The following is a 25,477-nucleotide window of genomic DNA, read 5'->3' on the forward strand; positions in this document are numbered from 1 at the left end:
TATTTTCATATAATCCCTCTCTTTGAGCTACTTGCTTTAGTTTTTGTGTCGACGTAATGTCGTGTCTGGCTAACATCATGAAAAGCCTATCTGGTAATTTTTTTGTAATAACATCTTTGATTGTGTTATTCATAGCATTTGTATAAAGGGTTGTATTGCTAGGTATATTTTCTAGTGCTAACTTATTTAATATAACAAAAGATTTATTCTCGAGCTCCTCGATGAACTTACGGACGTTTCCTTGGTAATTCGTGTTGTATAAGCGTCGAAGGAGTTCTTCAAATGGTGTCTGCACTTTGTATTCTTCAATCAATGCGTTTCTCAGCTCCTGCCAAGTGTTGGCTGCTGTCCTTTGTGATATTCTCTGAGCATCTCCTGTGACTTGCAATTCGATGGCTCCGTATAAGATGCTATGTTGTCTAACATCTCGGGTTGGATACAGGTGTAGGATGTAATCTATCCTTTTAATGAAGGCGTTTAGTTGATCCGTTGATCCGTCAAAGCTTGGCACCTGTCTAAGTTGTGAAAGGGCCTGGTTGAGGTGTTGTTCTGATAATTCCATTGTCATCTTGGTGTAATACACTTTTTTTTGAATAGTTTTGAGTTTGTAGGTTTGAACTTTATTGTTCTTTGATTTTGCACTTTTATTTTAGGTTAAAGTTTGTGATGGATTATTGGTTAAATGTTTTTTTTTTTTTTTGTGTGTGTGTCTTAAAAAGACTCAGTAATAACGTATTGCAGGGATCAAACGATATGCAAAGCCAGTCGTTATTAACTGTAGTAGCTTTATTGCCCAAAGGGTCAATATTATTAAGCTACTAATGACCCGAAGGTTCTTGTGCGGATACGTATTCGAGAAAATTTTTATTACACTCCGACAACACTTTCGGTCGCGATTGTGCGTTAGATCTGGGAATTAATTATCCTTTAGCGATCTTTAATTTTTCCCGACGTATCCTACCGGCTGCGCCAATTAAGTTTTGCACGTTAGGTTACTATAAAAAAATATATTTCAATTTATTATTTTCACTTAACGGCTACTTTTGTTGAGTACATTCAGATTTGCTTCCCGAATATGAACTGATTTATCTAACTGTTGCGGTCGCTTAGCAAACTTCGCTTTGAGAGAGTTTGAGTCAAAATTGAGTGAAGTTTGAGCTGCGTCAGCAATTATGCGTGGGATAGTACTCTGATGGGAACATTGACAGTGGCGTGATATTTAGGGTGAATTGTTTATGTCTACCAAAGGGGGACAGTTTGATCTTGACCAATGTCGATGTTATCACCAGGCTCTTTGTTTACAATATTAGAAATGTTTATAATTGTGCTTATGCTTATGTGCTAAGTTATGTTAAAGGGTGGGTGCGACTATGGATATGTCACTATATATATATATATATATATATATATATATATATATAACTGACATTTTACACTTGGCGTGCGGTTTTCGGCGTGCGCAAAGTTCTCGGCCATATGCCACGACCTGGACGACATTTCATCTCGCCTGACAATGCAATTAATCAACGTAAATTAAAATAAACTTAATTTTATGCAGCCGTCATTGCGGTGAATGCACTTTTCCAACACTTTTCTTATTTTAAATCCAATTGCAAACCAAACCGTTGCAGTTGGTAGAAGGGAGGGGGGAGGCGGGTGGATCTCATTTGTAGCTTGATAAAATAAGTGATCTGAAATGGATCGAGTTATTGGGACTTTCTCGGCTCGGAAATGCTTCCTTCTGTCTGCACACAACCATCATACCCCGTTCAATCCATTTCAATGGGTAATGAGAAATCAATCAGAGCTGAAACAACAAGAACAAGCAGTTGAATATAGAAAAAACAACTTTAAAACGGCAATAAAAGAGCGAATTTTCGTCTCCTTGTCTTATTACTCAATGGAGCCAAGTAGAGGATGAGAAAAGGCGTAAGAGCGCGAGAGTCTGATCTACGCATACAAATTTATGCACACGCATGCTTGCGGTCGAGAGAGGCGATGTGCAGTCAAACGAAAACAAGAACAACAACAAGCGGCTTAGCCACAGAGCTGCCTGAGCAAGCGCATAAGACGAAAATGAACAAAATTTACAGTTCACAAGCATTCACTCGCAATAAAATAAAAGTAACGGGGAAGTCAAACAGAATTGTTGAAGACGCCGGCGTCTTATTAAAAATCGAATTAAAAGTGAATTACAAGTGCTAAAAATCGTGAAATAAAATTTAAATACATCACGCAGTTATCTTGTTTGTGCATGTCAATACATTTCAATCAAATTACGGTTTAACAAGTGATCCCATACTCGACCTTAGCAGCAAAGCGAAGCCCTGCACAGATGCTCGCAGCAGGCCAGTGTACATACATACATACATGTATGTGATTGCAACGGTTAATAGTTTACTGGCCAGACGGGCAGCCAGTCTAAGCAATAGTCAGATTTCTCGAGGCTTGTCACTTGAAAGTAGGCAACTAAATATGTATAAGTTTTCTTGTTGTTGTTGCTGTAATTAGTTTACATCGTATAAATTGATTTTCGAGTGTGTAAAATATTTTTTTTTTGTCATATATTTGATTGTAAGAATGGAGCAAAGCCGTTGAATATAAGTGCGTAGTTAAAATGTAAAACGGTAAAAACAGTGACCCTTTCTTCGTCTTGTCTTATTACTCAATGGAAGAAAGCGAAGGGAAGCGATGAGAAACGGCGAGAGAGCGGTACAGTGTCATCCATGTACATACATATATATGTACATATGCATGTATTCAGATATAGAAAAGCAACAACAACAAGCGGGCCACTGGAAGAAGAGCACAAAACGAAAAAGAACAAAGTTTGCTCTCAAGCATTCACTCGCAATTAAACAAAAGTAACGGGAAAATCAAATAGAATCAGTGAATTAGTGTTTTAGACGCAGGCGTAATATTAAAAATCGAATACAAAAGTGGTTTAACAATTGCATAAAAAACGTGAAATTATATTTAAATACATCACGCAGGTGTTTTGTTTGTGCAATCCAATAAATTGATATAAAATGACGTTGTAAAAAAGTGCCCTCACACTCAACTTTAACCGCAAGGCGAAACTCTGCACAGATGGTCGCAGCAGTGATTAAGTGCATCCCATGGCCAGTGTATGTGTGTATGTGTGTGATGGCAACGGGAAATTGATTTCGGGCCGGACGGGCACCCAGCCTTAGGAATGGTCATTTTTTTCGCTGCTTGTCACTTGAAAGTTGGCAATTAAATATATGTATGTATGTATGTATGTTTCTTATTGTTGTTGTTTTTTTTTCGTCTATGTAATGTTATAAATTGTTGCAATAGAAATATGTAAGAGTGCCTGTCTTCGGGTACGATCGGCAATAAGATACCCTACAGCCGACTTTGTAAAATGATTTTCGTAGTAGTTTTATTGCATATTGCTTCCTGAATGCGACTCTAAAGAGAATTCATTCTTAATTCACTCATTCATTCATTCACCCAACTACTTATATGCATGTACATACATACATACATGTGTATATGTAATTATAAGAACGAAAGAAGAGAAGAAAAACTTTCATGTCTGCTATGTCTGCTTTCTGCACTGAACAGTTACTCAATTGACGACCGATTGTTTGTATAAGAGATAGACACTTAATATACATACAATCATATGTATGTATATATGTGTATCTAACTAGCAAGTGTTCTTGATTGGATTACGATTATTGCTTAAAATCGGTTAATCGGTTATTTGTTAAGGTCATGGACGTCAACTGTATGGGAGCGAGAGAGAGAGAGAGAGAGAGAGAGAGTTTGCATAGGAACAGAAGAACAGGAAAAGGGCAAAGGCCTTGTAGTCAATTGTTCATATATCTTATGAGTTCTAATACACTTATAATATAAAATATAATTATGTCAAATTTTGCAGCTCTTTTCAAAAACTATTGAACTCTTGTAAAGATCGATCCAGTAACATATTTACTAGATATACTTGGGCGTGACAAATCGATATAATGTATTTATTTGATTTATTCTTTTAATTATTTAGCATATCGAATATTATAACTTGCACAGCGGCATTATACCCCTTATCTTTTTAATTTCAAATGGGTGCAGGGTAGCAAAAGGAAAAAAAAAATGCAACAGATGTTTTTAGCGTTTGGTCGGACTGAAGTTGGAAACGAGGCGAAACATGCAAAGCAGTTGGCATCTCCACCTTATTCAGAATTTATTTTCACACTCTCTAGAGGACAACTTTTGCTGGGTGCCACATGGCCGCAGGTCCTGTATGTAAGTTAGTCTGAGTGTGCCTGTGTGTGTATTTGAGTGTGGCGCAGTCAAGATGTTGCCATGCTCCATGTCTGCTGCAGCTTTAATGGCTTCATATTTCCTGCAAAATTAGAGAAGTTACTTTTGCTTACACTGCGAGTTGGCTACTCGACAGTTGCACTATGTTGCCCGCTGCCCGCTGCCCGCTCCTGTAGATCCTTTTCAGGTTGTGTCTTTGTGCTTTGGCTGCAAGTTTGGTTGTAAGTTGGTCGCTGCTCGCTGCTCATTATGTGCCGCACACAGAGACGCACAGAACATACAGCGTCTACTCCATTAAATTGTAATTTTTGGCAACATTTCGGTTTGCATAAATCTTTGGCCGTGTTGTAGTTTCTTGCATTCCCAAGTGTCCTTCTGCCGCACGCGCTGGCAAACAAAACATTTGCTTATGTTTCAAGTTTATTAAAAAGTACTCAACATATTATGGTTACTTAAACTATTAAAATAACAATGCTCCAACTTGCCATCTCTCTCCCTCTCTGAGTGTCTGGGTGTGACATGCCCTTGGGGAATTTGTGTGCCTGGGCCTGGGCCATCCTTTGGCTGCCTTCTGTAGATAATGTGTAAATAATTTGAATGCAGACAATGAGTTGAACTCTGTTGGCAAGTGTCGCAGCTGCTACTGAACAGCCTGCACTGCTGCACTGTGTACTATGCACGAGTGTGAGCTGCATACCTTGCCTATTTGAGGCCTATTAACTATTGCAATCACTATTACCTGTCGACCAGATGGCCTTTAATTGCAAAAGAAGAGCACATTACTGCTAATGGCAGGCCACGTACCATTTAAATCCATTTAAAATCCACATTTGCATATGTCAAGTGCGAATGGAGTGCCAGCGTTGACACCTAAGCTGGCAATCGTGCAGCTTGCCAGTCTGCCGTCCGGCATCCGGCATCTGGGATCCGGCTGCCAGCATTGCCCACTTTGTTGATGCGTATTAAAAACACACTAAAATGCTGAAAGCGTGGGCAAAGCTCGTCGCTTCCATCTCAGCTGAATTGGCGGCTGCATTGCTAATTACGTAGCAAGAATTTTCATTACGTGGGTGGAGCAGCCTGCACTAACTGGGGAACGACCCCGTTGACGGGCACAGAAGCGCTCGAGTGCAGCGTAATGAAATCTTAGCCAGCTTGCGGGTCGACCCGTAATGGGAGCGCAAAATTTATTAGAAAATATTTGCGTAGCACTTCAAAAATTGTTTGCGCTTCAAAGTAGGCAATGACATTAAAGTGCAGCAGTCCTTACTCGCCGCTTCCACTCGCTACTGTGGAAAATCGGGGGTTACAGCTCGTGAATTTAAAGACGATGCTGCAAATATTTTCAAATATGCCTGTTAAAGTTTTACGGTTCCATGAAACTTTAACTTCCGCCAACTCAATTGCTCTTTTTCTTTATATCTCTCTGCCTATTTATTTGTGTGCGGCTAAACATTAGCGGTCACATGCGATTGTCGTTGTTGTTGTTGTTGTTGTCGTTGTTGCTGTGTCGTGTCCAGTTTGTTGCTCTCGTTGGTTTTTGCGGCTTTTAGGCAACCTATTTGTTTTGTGACACTATCGCCGCTCGTTGTTCTTATCGCCTCGCTTTTCACCCGGGGGAGTCGGTCGGCGGGCCTGCATTGACATGTGTCCAGCATAGGGAGGAGCATGCATGCTTCCGCCTAGAGCCCATTTCAGCTATGCTGCAGTTTGGGTTTTGGTATTCGTTTTTGGTTCGACCTGTTTGAAGCCAAGTTTACCGCTTGTTTTTTGTTGCAACTTCAATTTATTTTATGGTCAATTTTAGGTTCTGCCTTGTGCCTAGTTCGTTTGGCCAAAAACTTTTCTAATGAGCCCAATACACAGTTTGGGGCTTGTTTGAGGCTTGCCTGCAGGATGCACCACAATAAGCATATATAATTGCATGTGTTTTACTTCCGGCCAACAGTTGTGATTGTTGTCATGTGCTTGTCGTGCAGAGCTCTGATAAAAGCACCTTTAAAGGCAACTATAAACAAAATATACCTTTAAATTTGAAAAACTATACTGAACCGAACCAACGACAAATTTAGTTGAGCTTGTTGCAACCTTGATGCTTGGGTATATTCTTCGAGATTTTGAAAAAAGGTTTAGAGATGAGACAACAATTGGGATGACGGTATTGAGAATGAGAATGGAAATGGAAATGGGAATGACAGTGGTAATGGGCAGCTGGGGGCGATGAGGAAGCGTTGATGTTGATGACGAAAAAAAGGGCAATTGAGAAGGAGCAGCAGCTCGTATAAGGCTTTGAATTGATTTCACTTTACTGTGTGGGATTCTTGCCCGATTCGCACACATACACACACACACACACACACACACACACACACTCACCCGAAACGGAAGCGGAAGTCATGTTGTGCTACAATGGCCGCTGCTTGTGCCGTCATACTGAAGGTAGACAGTTTTTTTCTTCTCGACCTCTGTCTCTGACGGGGTCTGCACGTCTGCGCAATTTCAAAGCAATTGCAAACGTTTACCAAGGCGCATACAAAAGTAAAGTACGAGCAAAAGCAAAATAAAGCGGAAGTGTTTTTCAAGTCTTTTAGCCTCTTTTTGCAGTGGGTGAAAGTCTGTTTAATTGAAGTGGACACACACACACACACACACACACATAGACGAACAGGGTTAGCAACATAGTGGACATAGATACACTCTGTTACTGTATTTTATATTCAATGATGCAGCAAGCGGTCAGCGCCTCTGACTTCTTGCAACGCGCTGTAAAAGGAGTTTTCTTTTCAAAGTGGCCGGCAACAAACAAGAAAGAATGGAGACAAAAAAATATTAGTAAAGGCTGAGCACAGTCTGAAAGTGCCGTGCAGAAAAGAACAGCGTCGTCCACTTGTACCCGGCCGTGTATGTCATTAAAATTTACAATCTATTTTGCTTGCTAATTGGCACTTGGCAATGCCAGCTTTGTGCTCGAACCAGTAGCTGCCTAGGTAGCCAGAAAGGGCAGCCAGCCAGCCAGGCAGCCAGCTCGCCAGTCCGAAGCTAGATCCTGGCCATAATCATTAGTTGCATCGTGAACAGACTTGGGCCGGCAATTAGTGACAAGCCAAGATGTGGCAGCAAATGTTGCGTGAGCTTTTAATTATGGCCAAGTGTTGATTATGGCGACAACTAAGCGCCCGGCAAATGCCATTGACAATGCGACTAAGTGTGGCAATAAATGCCAGAGCAGTTGCTAGTGAAAAGGACAACATGGGGCTGCAATTATTGCTGTCCACTTAAAAGTAAGCAGCATTTAAGCACTTTTTCAATGGCTGTGCAATTTTTAATGTGTGTGCGATCAATTACAAAACTGAAAGGCCACGCATTACCCAGCCAAAAACGGCACAGTTACAAGCAATAACGAGTTGGAAGCCCCACATTCCACATACTCTACATAGTCCACATACATCGTGTTCCCCACAGTCCGTATGCTGCATTCCCCACAGTCAAACCAAACTGAACCACAAAAGTCAAGCCCCATGCACAAGTGCGTGTGTGTGTGTGTGTGTGTGGAGCGAGGGTGCGTGAATGTGTGGATGGATGATTTCCACTTTGCCCAGTGAGTCAGTCAGGCTGGCAGCCACAATCCTTCATTGTTGTTGCAGGCAGCAGCAGCGGCGCTGGCGATAAAATAAATTTGCATATGAATTGAGAATTAAGAACATTTTGCACATCGTCCTGCTCTAACCACCCAACCCCTGCACCTGCCAACCAGTTGCCATTTTTTGATTGGGTTGCCTTGGACGGGGCGACGTGTTGCCATTGTGGCTGCTGTTTGGCCTTTGAATTAGAATTCACACACACATACACTCACACACTCACATATATATATATATGCAGTCGACCTATCTGAAAGTGTGAATGGCTTATTTCCTTTCTTGTTGCTGTTGTTGTTGTTGTTGTGGCTGCTGCTCCTGCTCTTTTGACCGCTTTTTGGCAATTTCCATTTTCATTTGGCCTTTTTGGCGAACAATTTTTTACGCTTGGCTCTTTTGCTGATAGAAATAAAAAACAACTCGTTAGCCTATTGAAATTAAAAATGTTTTTGGCTGATGCGATAAGAATGTGCAGAGGATTATAGTGTGTGTGTGTGTGTGAGTGTGGGTGTGTATGTGTATGTGCATGAGGTTGGCATAACTTATTTATGGCTTACAAAGTTATGGGTCTTATAATTGTGACTATGTTGGTGCTCATAATTGAATTTCGATGTGGGGATTTTACCCGATAAGCACGGTTCAAAGTCAAGCAAACATATAAAATATAGTTTGTCTATAATAATCTCTGACTAGAAAATTCCCACTAGTTTTGCGGTCGGGGAAAAATTCCTTCGGCTGATACAACATTATGCCTAAAAGCTCTTTTGAGTATTCTCAATGAAACAGGGTATATTAAAGCCTTGTATAGTTGTTAGTGTATCTACATTTTCGAAAATTTAAAGTAATGCAATATTTTTAAACAATTCGTCAATTTCGAATGTTACACACAATTAATTGTGCCTTTTATTCTACAATATTGGGAAGCTTTATGGATCTTGCGAATACTAATAATTATTAGCTTAACTTTATTAAATTTTCGTTGCTTCACCCCGAAAGATATGCAAATCCATTGATTTCACCTGCGACTCTCGCCCACCTTTGGCCGTACAAACTGCATTTACAAACAATTAGACAAGTAAAACTCACGTACAAATTTGAGGCGAGAAGTACAGGGCCCACGGGCTTACAACGGTAACGGTGGCGCTAACGGTAACTGGCACGTGCTAACTGGCAACGGTTCGGAACATCCCACACAATTGGTCGCCTTGTTTTATTGTGGGACATTTGTGAAACTTTCGACATGCTCATAAAATTGCTCGTTTAACTCATTTAACTTTTGTGTTCTTTTTCTTTAATTGTATACCCTGTACATATTACAAAAAGGCTAGACCGACTTGGAGCATGTGTATGTAACGGCACAAGAAAGCTTATACATTTTTAATTTTTATATATTTCATAGAAAATCAGACACATTTATGATAGAAATGCTCAATCATTTTCCTCGAATATCGATTTTTCATGTTATCGATAAATATTGATTTTTTATTTCTTGTGTTTTAAATATCGGATATCATCCTTTGATTCTCTTATGTTATACGGAGATTTATAGATATTCTCGCTCAGTTCCACCCAAAAATTGATACTGGGTATCTCCTAGTCGACTTAAGCATTTTTTTTTAGAAAGTTTGCATAAATTGTAGCAAAAAAAAAAAGAGTTAATAATGCCGGAAGGCAATGGCACTGGCACAGCAGGAGCCATAGTCAAGAGTACGATTTCGGCTGGGGCGACAATGAAAATAATTCAATTAAAACACTTTTCCAGTTAGCGCCCTCGCATGCCAAGTTACAATAACGCTCAACAAAATTAACACATAGAGCTGGTTCATATACCCGCTCTTGCTGCCCGCCCTCATGTGTGCATTGCCCGCGGGCATTTTGCATAAAGTTTGCCGGGTCGCTGTTGCCTTTCATGTGGTCAAAGTTTGGGCGCCCAAGCTGTGCCCTTCTCTCGGCGACATCTATGCCATGTTTACTTTGGTACTTAGCCATTGTTGCTTTTGGCCTAGCTAGCTGTTGCTGTTGCTTAAAGCCACAAAGTAGCTTTTGGTTCCAGAAATTTAAATGTTACCCTGGCTTAGCCATGGAAAACAATCCAACAACAGAGCCCTCTCGTTTCAGTTTCAGTTTCTGGTTGTCTGTGTCTGTCTCTGTGGTTAGCTGGTGTTTTGTGTATTATTTTAAGATTTGATTGGTTGGACTGCACTCGTGCTGCTTTCGGCCTGGATCTTTGCTCTGCTCCTGTTCCTGTTCCAGTTTGGTCCGTCAGCTTCGTCCATGCGCTATTTGCATTTTCATTGGCAGCCTGTGTTCCCATCTCCCGAAACCGATTAGCATTTGAATATGATAAACTGCAAGAATGATATCTACAACAGGAGAGGAAACTGGGCATTACACACGCATACATATTGATTGGCTAAATCGATATGCTTGTAGGGTTTCTAATATTTATGATTGGTGATTTGCCAATGCTTAGTAATCTTTACTGCCGGCAGTTTTGCTGTCATGGGAACGCCGTGAACAAATCAAGCAAAGCCCTGGGCCATATAAAAACTTTACTCGTTTAATTGGCCACTTCAAAGCCAAAAGCCCATGCGGCAATTTGAACAAAATATTTCCTTCATTTTTATGCGCATTTAACCCTTTAATGCAGACACATGGCTACCATTTTCAGCAGTTTAAGTCCATTAAAAATTGTTTTTCCATAATTTTTTACACCACATTCAAGCGGGCAAAACATTCATAGCGCATCGACTGTTTCACTAGCCTCCCCTAACTCCAACCTCCATCCAATGTGGCTGGGGCGCTGTCGCTCGTTAAAAATCAATCCCCAAGCGTCCCATCCGCCCACTTAGGACGACCGCATGGAATGCACAGACAGGCTGGGATCCAAATTGAGAATTGAGTATTGGGGGGCTTGGAGGGGGTTCAGCGTGTTGTAGCGAAGGTGTCGCGGACTCTGCCCCGTCGCGGTCAATATGCGAGACTATAAGTCTATATAAGCGCCGCCGCGGCAGCCATGTAGCTGATATCTTTCGGCATCGTATCTCTGTATGTGTGTGTGTGTGTGTCTGTGTGTGTGACATGTGTCATGGCCGCGTGTGTTTGTGTGTGTGTTTGCTGTGCGTGTATGTGTGTGTGCTGCTGTTGTGAATATATGGGAATTTGTTTTGTCATATCGTTTCGTTCAGCATTTTTTTGCCTTGTTTTTCCAGAACTGTGCGCTACAATTATGACTATCTGAGAATTTAAAGACCTTTTGCATGCCCGAGAGAAGGCTTGCATCATTAAATGGACATAATATAAGCTATAAATTAAATGGCTTACAATATTGAAATATATAAAGCATAAATTAAGATTTATTTAGAATATTTTCATTGTTGCTAGCTTAGAGTTGGTCAACAGGTTTTGTAGTATATGGAACCTTTAATTATATCGACTAGCATGTCAATTGATTTACCTTATACTTTACTTTATAATTATAATTGAGGGTACCCGACTAGGAAATACCATTTACCATAACTGCTATACCAGACATTCTTAGTTACCTTAACATTTTGAGCAGCGATTCTCCCTCCGCTCTTTGCAAAATTTTTTGTAGATTTGTTACTTCTTCTATTTTAAATATTTCTAAAGACTAACATGCGTGCAATGCTCAGTACGCTGGTCTCTGGCGACTGTAGAAGCTACAGCAGGCGCTTTGGCCTAAAGCTTATATGCTGACGCGCATTGAAGCGCAACATCCAATCTACGTGGGGCTATAGATTTGGCTATGACCGTGGTCTCTGTGAGTCCGGTCCGAAAAAGTGTCCAATGTAACGCCACAACAAAGAACGTTAATTGACGCCAAAATGCTGCAGTAGAAAAAGTTGAACAAAAATCCAACAAAAAAAAAAAAAGAAGAAGAAAATCGGTTGAAAAAAATCAGACGAAAAACAAATAAAAAACGAAGCATGTGTAAAAAGAATTTGTCCAGTTGGACACATTCTGTAACAGGCGATACGAGGAACGATATGGCCAAGCCGCTTTGGGCCTGTCTTGACTGCACAATTTAAATTCAGCCCAGACTATTGCCCCAAGTGGCTTGATTAACCCAACGATACGAGGGGCGAGTCCAGAGTCCTTGCGAGTGGGCGTTGTTGAATCAGCACACGTGATTAATGGCCTTTAATTATGTCAGAGCGCGACGGCGACGGACTGCCCACGGTTCATTGCTACAGGATCGAGCGATCCTTGGCTATGTGTGCGGCGGTATGCCAGTTAACCGTTTGACATTAAAAAATTGACACCGTTCGGGGTGAAATGTTGCCGACATCTATGGCGTTCCGCCTGACAACTGTCTGGCACACGTAACCGAGTTAAAGTTCTCGCTCCCGCCGCTGACGCTTGGGAAAGGAACGGCAGCGACCGACACGGCGCGGCACAAACAAAATTTTAAGCACACACACACACAGAAACCTCGGACTCCGTTGGGCAGTTGGAGTTGGGCATTTGTTGCCAGCCGTGATTGTGAGTGGGCGTTTGTCTCGCTTGTCGCTTTTAATGAAAGCGTCATAAATTATGTTGCAGTTGACGAAAGCAATACCGAGCCTGACTCCTAGACGTGGTGGGGTCTGAGTAAAGCATACTTAGCATATGTTTCGGTAACATATGTGCGCCTCGTTGGACGACTGATACAAATGGAGTTTGTGCCCGAAATATGCTAAAAAGCTGACAACTCAAGCTGAAAATTTTACGGATATTTATGAGCTGATGTTTCCTACAATTTATACTATTGTTGCGTTATCAATATCTTCTACAATTCGTCAAGAAATTCGCTTTATTCAAAATAATTGCGTATCTTAGCCGATAGGCATAGTTACAGTAGAACATGAATCAAATAGGTTATATAGACAGTAAAGAATAGTATCCAAATATTATTCATGCAATTGAAGTTCTCCGGCCGCTTCGATTCGCGTCGTTTCTTGACAAACTTCGAAAGCGTTGTGTTGGCCAGATATCGAATTCCTTGTGAGCTAAAAGTTACTGAGCGAAGAGTGCCAAACTTTCCCCTCACAGTTCCCCTGGGTGAATACCTAATACGCATGGGCAGAAACTGAATCAGATCCTTTGAGTCTTTGTTTATTCTTCTATAACCTGGCAATGTGGCCAAAGCAGTAGATTCTTGGTATCCAAGGTAGAGCAAAGCCAAAAGAAGCAGCCACAAATATTGCATTGTGTTACTCTTAATGCGGCAATTGTCTGAGATCAACTGTTTGTATTTGCTGTTGAGAGACCTCAAAACTTTTTCCAACGCTTGGAAGAACACTTCTTATCTGCTCTCATAACAAACATTCATTAATCTAGGTGCTTTTGATGTGACCAAAAGTCTGAGTTTCTTTGTTCGTTCCGAAGAGTTTGTTTAGCCAACAGCTGTATCTATATACGTTCTATTATCTTAACAAATTTCGTCGTGTTCTCAGCGCTCTTAACTAGATCCGTATGGAATTGTGGACTTGCGTAGGAATTTATTTTGTGACTGATATTTAAGAGCGTATTTTAAAAATGATGATATTTTTATTTCGACAGCTCGTGCCATACAAACCCAACTACAATCACAAAAAAAAAAAAAAACGCAAAGCTTTCAATAAAAGTTGGAAAAATATTGTAGAAGTAGCAAGGATTTACACACATCCTACGAAAGATGTTACACACACACACACACACACACACAGATGAATGACTGTGTAGCAAATCAAATAATTATAAAAGTTGAGCAACAAGCCGAAGACCAGCCTTTGGCAATGTTTGGGCAAAAACTTGCGGCACACGAACAAACTTTGCTCAAAGGTGCACGCAAAACTTTTGCCTGCCAACTAACAAAAATTCATTTAGGCGCATTTAGGCGGCTGTTAGGTGAAAGACCGAACGACCGACCGACAAAATAGCGTTGTGTATGCATGATGGAGCCAAACCAGCCGAGCCGAGCCGAGCCTAGTCGGGCTTAGCTGAGCTGGTGCAATATGACAAGTCAAAATATTTTTAAAGCCCAACTGCAATTTAAGCAGGCAAATCATATTTTGGACACAAATTTTGTGCAGCCTCAGCGACGCCGGCGAAAGTTTTGCCCAGCAGCGTTGGCAAAAAAGTTTTTGTCGACGCCGCCGCCTCGGTTCAAGCAGGCTTCCTGTGTTGTCCTGGCTATACTCTCCTTCTCTTCTGTCTGCCAATTTGAGTTACAGAACTCCAGCGAAGCGTGTGAAATGCGCTGCAGCCTTGGAACAGCTACGCTTTGATGGATTTGCTGCCTGAAACGAGAGCGCAGCGAGTCAAGCCATTGACCAGGCCACAACAACAGACTGAGAAACTTTTCGCACCCTTTGGCTTCTAACTCAATCATATTTTGTATTTCTGTACAAGAATGAACTTAAGAACTACCAAAATTCAAAGTGTATTGCTATTAACTGTGGTGAACCAACGTTCTCTTCTCAGCCGCGACGCTGAACGGGTTTCTTCCGTTGAACCTGCGCCTTCTTCTGGGCCTGGGCTTGCTTCTGCGCACGAGGCTTGGTCTTGGCTTGAGTCGGACGCTTGACCTGCTGCTTAGGCTTAGATTGCTGCTTAGGCTTAGACTGTTGGTTGCGCTTAGCCTGCTGCCTGGGCTTGTTCTGTTTAGCCTGTTGTTTACGCTTTCCTGCTGCATTCGGCTTGGCAGCTGGACTTGATGTACGTAAAGTGGTTGCTTCTTCCTCCTCGGGGCTGGCAACATCACCTTCGTTGTCTTCATAATCATAGTTTTCTTCATCCCCGGTAGCACTATCTCCCGCTTCGGTATCATATTCAGTTTCGGCTTCATCATTGCTGACGTTGCTGGTAGTATCGGTATCGTTGGCATCACTGTTGTTGTTATCCTCAGCGCTGGCAGTATCACTCTCGTTGCTTTCATCCGCGGTATCTACCGTCGTCTGGCTGCCGTTTGTGGTTAGATCATCGATGCTTTGGGTGGTGGTATCAGTTGCGTTGGCATTGCTGTTGTTATTATCCTCAGTGCTAGCACTATCAGCCTCGTCGGTTTCATCACCTGTTGCGTCTACATCATCGGTATCATCCTCTGCTTCCTTGGAATCATATTCATAATCATATTCATCATCCTTTTCGATTGCCGCACAGCTGATATTGTGTGCCAGCAGCACGAAGCTTAAAAGTCCGAGTAACAGCAGCGAAGAGGTGCGCATTGCGAAAGTTATAAATGCCCTAACTTAATTAATGGCCGCTTTATATACCGAAAGTAGCCAAAAATGTTTAATTAGGAATTTTGAAAAACACCTAATGTACTCAGGTGTTATTCTATAATTAAATATTCCCTATGCCGCTATATGGGGTAAAATAAGGGTATATTAGCAACCCCTTTACATATATATTCAGTATCAATGTCTATGTTTATCTCTCAGTCCGTCTGCCTGTCTGTCGGTATGTTCGTTTCGATATTTGAAGTTAAAATTTAGTATATATAGTATGGATAGATGTGTTAGTTAGTTTGACTGTATAATACGTCAGCTTGAAGCTGGGTGTCTCGAGGTCGGGCACTCTCTACAAGAGAAATTTTATTGGGTTTTATTTAATTTGCGTCGTTGATTTAGCACAGAACTTTTGTGTTTCCAAGTATAGTAAATAGACTATTGTTAGTGAGCATTATGAAATAATTACGTAATGCCAGAATTCTGGAAAATACTATCAAGCGTAAAAAAACAGCGCTCTAGTTCTTTCATATTTCTTTTAACTTTCCTAGACGCTTTTCTGGTTTGTGTATTATGTTTTTTTATACAAACAAATATTTATACTGGTTATTGAAATTGCGCAACAGATTTATGTGTAAGAAACCACATTTGGTTTCTTCGAATAGCTTTCGCTGTCATTTTGTTAGTGCTTGTATAGTTTGAGGCACTTTTTCAGTGCATTAAACAGATCTATTGAAGAATAACCGACATCCTTCCCCATTATCAAATCGCATTGGCAGCATGAGTACACGCACTGATGTGTGGGTCGAGGATTTCAATCCACAAGCAGACAATTGGCCCGCTGCTGCGGCTCTCCAAGGACTTTATTATGCCAAGGATTGCGCGTTTTTAGCGCGCTTAAAAATGCTTTTCTTGTAGCAGCCCAGCCAAGCAGGAATCAAATCAAATAAAATATTCATTTTGATCTTTGAACTGTGCATAAATATGCACCCGCCAACTGCCACACAGATTTGCCAGCATATAAAAATATATAAAAATGCGGTTTGGTGCCGCACTTTATCATCATCCTGGCAAGGACGACGACTACGTCAACGACAACGCGTCCTCAATATCCTTGTAACAAGGAAAAAATAACAAAAAAAAAAAAAAATGAATAAAGAAGAAGAGTCGCCGTTGAATGAATCCCGCATAAAAATGGTATCCTTCCTAGTGCCAGCTTTATATATATATTTTTTTTTCGTTGAGAGAATTGAAAAATTGATATGAATAGCTGGGCTTAGGATTAGGGTTAAGTGATTTACTCGAGACATTGACATTTTAGACTGGAAATTGTGGCCCTTAAAGAGGGCTTTGTGTTTGCTAATTGCTCGTCTTTTGCAACTTTATTCATAAGTATACGTATTCGCCCTCGTAAAACTTAATTTCAGCCTAATGCAATTCACTTACAATTGCTTTATCAGATTTACTTGCTACGAAATTGCATTTCCAAGAAACTTCAACTACAGACTGGGCAGTAAAAATGCCTTCAGCCATTCGGTAAAGCACGCAAAATTGACAGCGCAGACGGAGACAGGGGGACAACCTTATTGTTGCCATATTTATTTTTCTGTCCTGCCTGCTGGGTGCTTGTCCTATTGTCCTGCCCTAGACTGACGCAATCTGCCATCAATGTTAACTCTAAATATAATGCCAAAAAGGATACTTACCTTCTTCTGCCCTCGGATTTGTCTTGTTTATCAGCAGTTTACCAGCAACGTTGACTTTTGCATATGTTTTCTAAATTGCGGAGTTTGGGCAATTTTTTGTGCTTGATTGCGTATTAAATAGAGTTTGTGATGTGGTTCGACATAACTTAAATACGACTCTTGATTAAGAGTCTGCTAGTTACGTGAATTCTTTACACGTACATTATTCAGAGTAGAACATTTTTACTTTACAATTTTGCAAGCCATATCTTCACTGTCATGTCAAAGGTCGTGGGTAACCATCCACGCAATTAGTAAGTTTGCTTTAGCTTATATTAGACCAAAGAGTTTCATAATTACAATTTTATAGTTATATTTATAGCTCCCATAATTTATTGGTTTAAACAAGTTTTTTTTTATTTATATATATGTATCACAGTCATGCTAAAAAAGCTCGCTCCATGTGGTTGTTGCTTAAATTTAAAAAAGAAACTAAATTCGTTTTCATTAAATCAAGCACCTCAATAAACAATTGGCAAGTGCGGTATGGAGAAGACATCCTTGAAAAGAGCTTCAATTGCTTCTTCCTACCGCAACATTGGGTTGGCCTTGTTACGGACTTAAATGAGATCTGAAATGTGTAAAATGGCACCAAAAAACAAAAGATTTATTGCCTTGGACAAGCCCCAAATAGAAATGCTGGAGCCTGCTCCTGCTCCTGCTCGAAGGTTTAACTGGGCTGACGCACATAATCAACTAATTCAATAATCCAACAGGAATCCTAGAGCGGGGGCAGAATAACATGGGACACTGTGATTTATATACAGCGGGTGCGAAATACAACAAATATATTTGCCGTACATTGCATCGAGGTTGAGGACTTGCCTTGTACTCGTATCCTTGTAGCAACAACTTAATGCGCAAAAACAAACAAAAATGCGATGGCCATAAGAAGATGTGTTTGACCAAAAGCAGGGCCAAAACATGCTAAAGAGAAATGTTACGTTAGATTTCTTTCTTTATAAAGCCCAGAGTAAAAATTGTTTAGCATGTCGTTTGCTATTCAAACAATTTGCATATCCTTTTAGTGCAGCGAGCGTACTTAAGAAAGCAAAACAAGCTCAACAGCACCAACAAAAAAGTCCTGGCCAGGCATACCAGCACGACAGGCAACCGAAATCCAATGTCAGCTCAAGAATTTGCAGGCTAGTGAGTGAGCTATAATAAAAAAAAAGTCGGGTGTCAACGACTGCGCAATACTCTGTTCACAGTGTAATTACCACTTAAATCGATCGAAAAGAGTCTTCCTGTTTGACTTGGTCGCAATGTTGATATATGGAGATTTTTGTTAACTTGTCTTAAAAAAGTTGACTGTCTTTATTTTTCGCAACTTGTTTCAAGGCGGACACATCTTCTGATGGACGTATAAAGCCAATATACTCTTTCTTACGTCAGAGCGGGCATAAAAAAAAACCGGCGTCGAATTTTATTTAACACGTACGAGGCGGTCAAAGAATGTGATGCTTAAATGCCACAGGGGCACGGCGCATCGGGGCGATGTTTTAAGGCATTGAAGTGAAAAGTGAATGGAGGCAACTCCTGGTGCTATGGCAGTGTCGCCGTACGTCCTTGTTCTCGGCCAGTTGCCAGCCGTAATATTTATGCGCAGACGTTGCTCAATAAGCTGCTCAAGGATTTATTAGCCAAATGGACAGATTTGACTGGCTGACTGGCTGTGCGGCTGTGTGCCTGTGCCATATGTGAAGGTTGTCGCTAGTCCAACTCGGCAGTGGTATCTGCCATGTGTTGCCTTAAAGTGCACTGAGAGAAATAGAATTCGAGTTTAGATGGGAATATGTGTTTGTTCTTTGTGAAATCCTTAACTATACTAGGGAGTAGTACATAGAGGGTTTTATAATTGTATCTATGAAGCTGAATATGATACGGAAGCATTTCCGGTAAATGGTATTACATCTTCTTTGAATGTCGGCATTTAATGATACTACGGAATCTTTAAGATTTGAATAAATGCTAAAAGCTTCTGGCAGTGTAAGAACTTTAACACCAAATTATCTATTTTCATTGTTTGATACTCAATAAAATCCTATGTATCGAATGTTCCTGCAGACTTTGAGCCAACTGTTTGATAAATGCTTTCAAAATCTTTGCAATGAATGGCAATTTTTCAAGATTTACAACTTCAAACAGAATGCGAGTGTAAGATAAGCAGTTGCCAACCCGAATATCAGAGTGGGTATTCGGAAACAGCTGGTCAAGTTGAACCATGAACTTTGGTATACTGCAGCTAAAGCTAATTTTCCGTAACTTTCTCCAACGAAGCTTAAGTGGCCGCTGCCTTGACCTTTCGAATTGTCACGGCAACGAGCGTTGCTAACATTTAAGCAATATCTTATGAGCAACTATTATTATATATTGGATGGGGATAAAAGGGTACGATGGTTTAATGCTTAAAGGCTGATTATGTATAGTCATTTCGTAAATAGTCTAAAGCATTTCAGTGGTGCCGTATAAATCGGACATGCAAGGAGCCCCTCCATTTGAGGCGCCAGATTATTGCTTAGCACCGCATATAAAAATGGATTTGGCTACATTTAGCTCCACATTTGTATGGCACTCTAACCTGACCATTGGCAAAGTTGATGGCAAACCGGTTCTTAAATTAGTATTTTTGAAAGTCGGACGAATCTAATTATCTAGTCATTGGTGCTTGACGAGCAATAAGCATTAATAAGTATATTTTATTTATTATATAGTGTTCACATTTTAACGTACGAGTGGGTTCGGTGTCAAACCAATATCGCTTCGACTGTGCACTCCAACAAAAGTTTTTCGCTATTTTTCCTGTACCTTCCATAGAAAAAGCTGCCTCCAATCCGGTAGTCACCCAGGTACAAAAATGATGGAATTAGATTTCCATTCAAATGCCAATCCCGCAGGTAGTAGTAACCCGTCTGTATGGGACAACTGGTGGCAAAGTTTCCAACCTTCAGCATGGTGAGGTACCAGCGACGATATAGTGATTCTTGCGAGCCTTTGAGTAAAACGCAGTAGTTTATATCATGCTGAAATATGCTTTGATATGATTTGCTTTTGGACACACGAAATTCAAAACTCAAATGGGCCTTTAGGCCAGCAGTCAGTATCCTTACAAGAGTCATATCCATTTTAACTTTACCATTAACGACCTGCAGTGTAAAATTGGAAAAAACATCTCGTTTGTATGTACAGTTGCCGGTTTTAAAAACCATTTTGGTTGCCTGTTGATATTTTTTAATTAGATCATTTTGTGTTTCAATAATGTTTTTTACAGTAAATACCAAAATATAAGTTGTTAATCCTAATAAAGCTATTGCCATAAACAATTTAATGGTCTTTGCAAACATTGCGTGTGACGCGACTGTAGACTTTGTTCGTAAACTGTTTCAATAATTTTTAGAATGGTTTTGCGAATGGAATATAGCTAAGTTTACTGATGCGTGAATGCTTTTTAATAGTACACAAATTTTTTTTTATATGTATAAGTGGCGTATTAAGAAGGCTTATTGTTTTTATACACTAACACAGATAATTTGCTAATATTACCAAAACTATATTTTCTAAAAATTGATGACAAGATTTTGCTCACGCATTCATATCAAAGCTTTACTTTGATACTCATTGGGGCCAAGTATGCCAAGAAGGTTTCTCAATAAGTTATCTGATCGTGTGGAGCCTGACATATGTATATACTCGCTAAGTGTATGAATGTCAACATATATTGTTGAATATGAGTATGTATGGATGAATATGTTAAATGTATACCTAAGGTCCTATACAGCAAGGAACATAGTATCTTTTTAACTAAAGTAATCTCTACTGCGATATTTTTTAGTAACATATCATGATTTATTTATAAATTCTGTTTTTTCATGTCGAACAAAATATGTTTTCTGCTACTTAGGAAATTTTCCCCATAAGCAGGGTTGCATTTATCCAAGACGTGAAGTACATGAGTATGGGTAGTCAGTAAACTTGTATTAATTTGTATTCGTTTCTGATTTAATATCAGTAAAAATTTGAATGTTTAATGAGGAAAATGAAAGTGTTTTATAAGTTTAAGTATTTGTCTTTATCGTTTATCCCTCAAAGTAGTGCACATTAATTTCTTACTGTCTTAGATGTTTATTTAAATGTATCTTAAATTTAATGACAATATGTCAATAGTAAACCTTGAGTAAATAATCTAAGATAATATAGAGTAAAGAAAATGATACAATTCTAAAACCTTGGTGGGCCCCTAGTCGATGGTTACGATAACATTTTGGACACATTTTTGCAAAAGTAAACCCAAAATGAATAAGACACATGTGCCATAAACGAGAAGGTTTTTTAATATAATTTGTATTCTCCATTCCTTTACCCGTCTAATGGCTTATGCGGTAATCGTAGCATCAGCGCTGCAGCTCATTATGAAGACTTCATCGCTGCTTTTGTACCTGCCATAGAAATTGTAGGTCTCTAAACGATAGGAGCCGCCTGAAATAAATGGCGGCACCAGACTGTTGCCAAACTGCCAGCCTCGTAGGTAATAATGGCCGGGACTTAATGGGCACTGTCGCAGAAAGTTACCATATTTGAGAAGGTTCATGTACCACTTCTTGAAAAGATTGTTCTTGTACACGTTAACAATATTACACACATTTACACTGGTTGAGAAAATGCTCTGAAAACTCTTGGAGTTAGGCACTCGAAGCTGAAAGTCCAGTCTAGCATACCAACCCTTTATTAATGGTTTCTTTAGAAACATATCTAAATAGACCTTGCCATTGTCTAATACGAAGGTAAAGTTATCAAAGTAGTCGCGGTTAAATCGGCTCTCTCCTACTGTCAACGTTATGTGTTTCTGGAAGGAGGTGAACAAATTTTGGAATATATTTTCATTTAAAGACCTTAAGATGACTCACAGCCTTCACTTTGTTGGCGCGAAGAGCCAGTAGGAATATAAAACACCAGACAAGTCTCTTAGCATTGAGAAACATTAAGCTCCACATTGCTGTGGCTCTCTCCTCTGACTGTTGTTAAAGTTGACGGCAAGCCAGTTCTTAAATTGGTATATTTTTAGTACCAACCGAATTCAATTATCTAGTCTTTTGGTGCCTAACGATCAATCAGACATAATATATTTATTAAATATTTTTACGTACGAGTGCGTTTCGTGTCAAAATAATATCGCTTCAACTGCGCGCTTCACGCACATATTTTTGAGCTTCTTTTGCTTCCTTTCAATCCAGTTCATTTTTATTTTAATAATGTTTCCAACAAAATATTATTTGTTAATCCTATTGCTATAAATAGTTTAATCTGAAAACGTTACGTGTGACGCCACGGTAGACTTTATTTGTAAAAATCAATTTTCAGCAATTTTAACAAGAGCTTATGCCCGTATATTAATAAATGGCACACTCGAGTAAGACTTCAATAGGCATTATTGGCTTCCGATCTGTATAATATCTTAAGGAATATAGCAAGCCGCAAGGTTGTTTCTTCCAATTATCCTGCAGTACACATTTCGAAAACATATTATAATACCATTTGGAAATAAATATTACTATACTGCAGAAACAATGGGCTAGTATGTTTATTAGTTAAGTATTACATTGAGCAGGAATAACTGATGACCTCTACAATTTTGTTAAAAACAACAACATACACCAATTGTATAGTTAATCTGTTTTCAATATTGCGAAGATAGTCATGTCCAATACAAAATCCTCTTGCTTTGTCTTGAGTTTTCCAAAAAAGAAGTGACTAGAGACACGATAATCGCCCGCGTACAAGTACTGAGGCACCAGTTGTGACTCCAGCTTCCAGTTATGCAGAAAATAATGGCCCTCGGGGACTGGGCAGTTAAGCATGAAGTTGCCATGATTCAGCATACTCTTGAACCAAGTTTTAAAAATATTATTCTGGAGTGCTGACACAATTCCACAAGTGTCTAAAACATGGGCAAAGACGCGCTGGTAATGCTTTGCTTTGCCCAAACTTATAGAGAAGTCGACAAGCGATTTGAAGCCGCGGTTCAAGGGCTTCTTGATTATCATGTCCAGATTCATTGTGTTATTGATGATGCTCAGGGTGAAGTTTTCGAAATAGTTTGGGTTGTACTTATACTGTCCGTTTTGGATGAGAACGCTAGACTTTACTATATATGAGTAATTAAAATCCGTTAGATTTAAAATAAAAACTCACGGCTTCGGCGACAGACAGCTGATTGACCAAGAGTAACAGAAATGTTTTAATGCCATAAATGTAAATAATGAACATTTTTATATTAACAACAATATTAAAATGATCTTTCAAATATGTGTTCTGGACATGAGACTGCCGACTAACAACTCTAACAATTGTTTGGGCTAAACTAATTTTAATTGCCTTTCGCAATATACAAATTAGGGGTGTAATCAATATTATACAAAATAACTAGCGATAGGTTTCAAACATAATTGATTTTATTGTAAATGATAACTATATTGATTTAATTTCAACTTCAAGCATACAGGCAAGCAAAAAATCCGGATCTCTATTTCCCTTCTTGCTTTGAAACAACTTGGTCGTAATGCGATAGGCGCCGGGAAAAAAGAACGATGGAATATCAAGCTCAGAACTATTGTAATCTCTTATGTAGTAATGATTCTCTGGAAATGGGCAATTACGAAAAAAGTTACCATACAATCTGAATGATGAGATCCATTTCTTAAACATATTGCCTTTACGGTTGCTCAGTATGTTGCACATGTCTAGAGAGTATTCATAAAAGATTTGATAGGTGTTCGATTTATATTTGCGTGTGAAGAACTCCATATTTAGCCGTAAGCCCGAGTATAAGGGCCTTATAACGTCCACATCCAAATTCATTTTGGCATTCGTCAATTCAATTGTTAAATTACGCAGATAGCTTCGATTATAATCATTACAATTGGGCGTTTTGGAAAGAACAGCTTTGGTCATCTATAAGAGTTACGAAAGTGCGAATAACTGACTGAGTCTGAAAATCAGTGTCGTTGGATTTGTTTTGAAGAAATGTTTATATTTACCATAGTTGCACGTTGGACGAGGCACAGAAAAATCGAAAGCGCTGCTAAATACTTCATACTTGTTGTGAAGAATTTCATAGCAGAAATGAAACGGACTGTCGATTGATAAAGAAATTCAACTTGAACACACATGTGGCAATTTTTCGGCAATTGAGTTGTATAATGATTTTTACCGAAATGTTGATCATCTAAATAATTGTATTTATTCGCTTTTATGTATTCATATGATTTGTAATAGCCCACATTTGTATTTTTTTGTGGTGTACATGCTGAACTGCTGATTCTGATCAAGAATACACTTATATATAATTTATGGGGTTGGAAATGTCTCATCTAATGCATTACGATGTACCAAAGCCAAAAAGTATTCTTCAAAATCAGATTTCTTTGTGCAAAGTGTAAATTTGTAAGTGTGTTTAATTATTGCTGAGTATGTGCTATAATTAGTGAAGGGGGACTCTTACAAAAAGTAAATAGACAAACTTAAAAAGTTTGCACAGAAACTTTTGAACACTGCGCAATTGCAATTAAGAGTTTATAACTTCCTCAATAAGTTAAATAAATAGCAAACAGTCAATTGCTCAAAACCCGCAGCCCAATAGCATCGGCAGCCCCATAAATCAAATAAAATGCTCACGAAATCAAAGCGGTTGCCACCTCGCAGTCAAAAGCGCATTTAAAATTCGCCAACTGTCAGAGGGAATACAATAAACACGACGCAAGTCAAAAACATTTCATTGCAAATATATTGAATATTAATTTTTTGTTGTCTCGTCTCTGCTATGCTGTGATGGCCCATTTGACGGGCCATTTTAATTCAATTTGTGAAATTTGGCAAAAATATGCAAAATTCGAGTGCTAAAAAATATGAACAAAATTGCTCATGACAAATGACATGATAGATATACGTGGAACGACAAAGCTAAGCCAATTGTATTCAATTGTTATAGCTAAAAACAGAAGTTTACTTCAAGAATTACGTAGAATTAAAGTACTCAATATTTATAATTTATTAGGTACTATAAAAGTTTTTTATTATATAGGTTGTAAGTTGTACATTATATATATTCAGAGATTGGAACCGATCATAGTTGTAAGCGAATAGAACCGATTCGATATCCGTGTCTGTCTTTCTGCCTGTGTGAACGGAATTATTCTTGTGGATATTAAAGCTATATGTTCGTGTCTATCTGCCTGAAAGGGCTAACTTTGTTCTGCGATGCCAGTTGACAGTTGGCTGCGAAAAGCTTCAGGTGCTAACGTTTGAGAGCTAGAGTGTGCTTAACTACTGTCCTATACGAGAGTCTACATATTAAATGGTATATCCAAATCAAGTCCTAAAATAAATTTGTTTTAATATTTTAAGTGTAAGACACGATATCCATATCGAACAACTTATAAGTAGGCGTTTTGTATGGGAGAGTAAATAACTACCTGTTGTAGCTTGAGTTTATACAAAAGAACATGGCCGAATGTACGCTTCACATATTCTTTATTAGATCGGGAATGTCTACTTTCACCTAGAGGCCAGAGTCTAAAAACGACTGCCGTTGCATTTA

The 25,477-nt window shown here is 39.3% G+C and overlaps 5 protein-coding genes across 5 annotated transcripts in view; 1 reads left to right on the forward strand and 4 right to left on the reverse strand.

The window, feature by feature from the left end:
• The first annotated feature begins 1,898 nt into the window (after positions 1-1,898).
• Positions 1,899-25,477, forward strand: part of LOC6622393 (uncharacterized) — a 73,544-nt gene continuing 49,965 nt past the window's right edge. The window contains exon 1 of the mRNA XM_032434721.2: positions 1,899-3,251. The gene's annotated coding sequence lies outside the window, so the exon portion shown is untranslated. The remainder of the gene's footprint in view (positions 3,252-25,477) is intronic.
• LOC6624536 (clumping factor A) lies at positions 14,390-15,136 on the reverse strand. The gene has a single exon (XM_002047887.1). It carries the CDS (start codon positions 15,134-15,136, stop codon positions 14,390-14,392), a length of 747 nt encoding a protein of 248 aa, XP_002047923.1.
• Positions 19,632-20,093, reverse strand: LOC6622345 (uncharacterized). Its single transcript, XM_002047888.2, has one exon. It carries the CDS (start codon positions 20,091-20,093, stop codon positions 19,632-19,634), a length of 462 nt encoding a protein of 153 aa, XP_002047924.2.
• On the reverse strand, positions 21,257-21,875 carry LOC6622355 (uncharacterized). The gene is made up of 2 exons (XM_002047889.1): positions 21,789-21,875; positions 21,257-21,727 (listed from the first exon to the last, which is right to left on the reverse strand). The coding sequence occupies exons 1-2, from the start codon at positions 21,873-21,875 to the stop codon at positions 21,257-21,259; spliced, it is 558 nt and encodes a 185-aa protein (XP_002047925.1).
• On the reverse strand, positions 22,548-23,739 carry LOC6622312 (uncharacterized). Its single transcript, XM_002047890.2, has 3 exons — positions 23,598-23,739; positions 23,382-23,519; positions 22,548-23,026 (listed from the first exon to the last, which is right to left on the reverse strand). The coding sequence occupies exons 1-3, from the start codon at positions 23,737-23,739 to the stop codon at positions 22,548-22,550; spliced, it is 759 nt and encodes a 252-aa protein (XP_002047926.2).

Source organism: Drosophila virilis, chromosome 3 (genome assembly GCF_030788295.1).
Source record: "Drosophila virilis strain 15010-1051.87 chromosome 3, Dvir_AGI_RSII-ME, whole genome shotgun sequence".
In the NCBI taxonomy this organism is placed as follows: Eukaryota; Metazoa; Arthropoda; class Insecta; order Diptera; family Drosophilidae; genus Drosophila; species Drosophila virilis.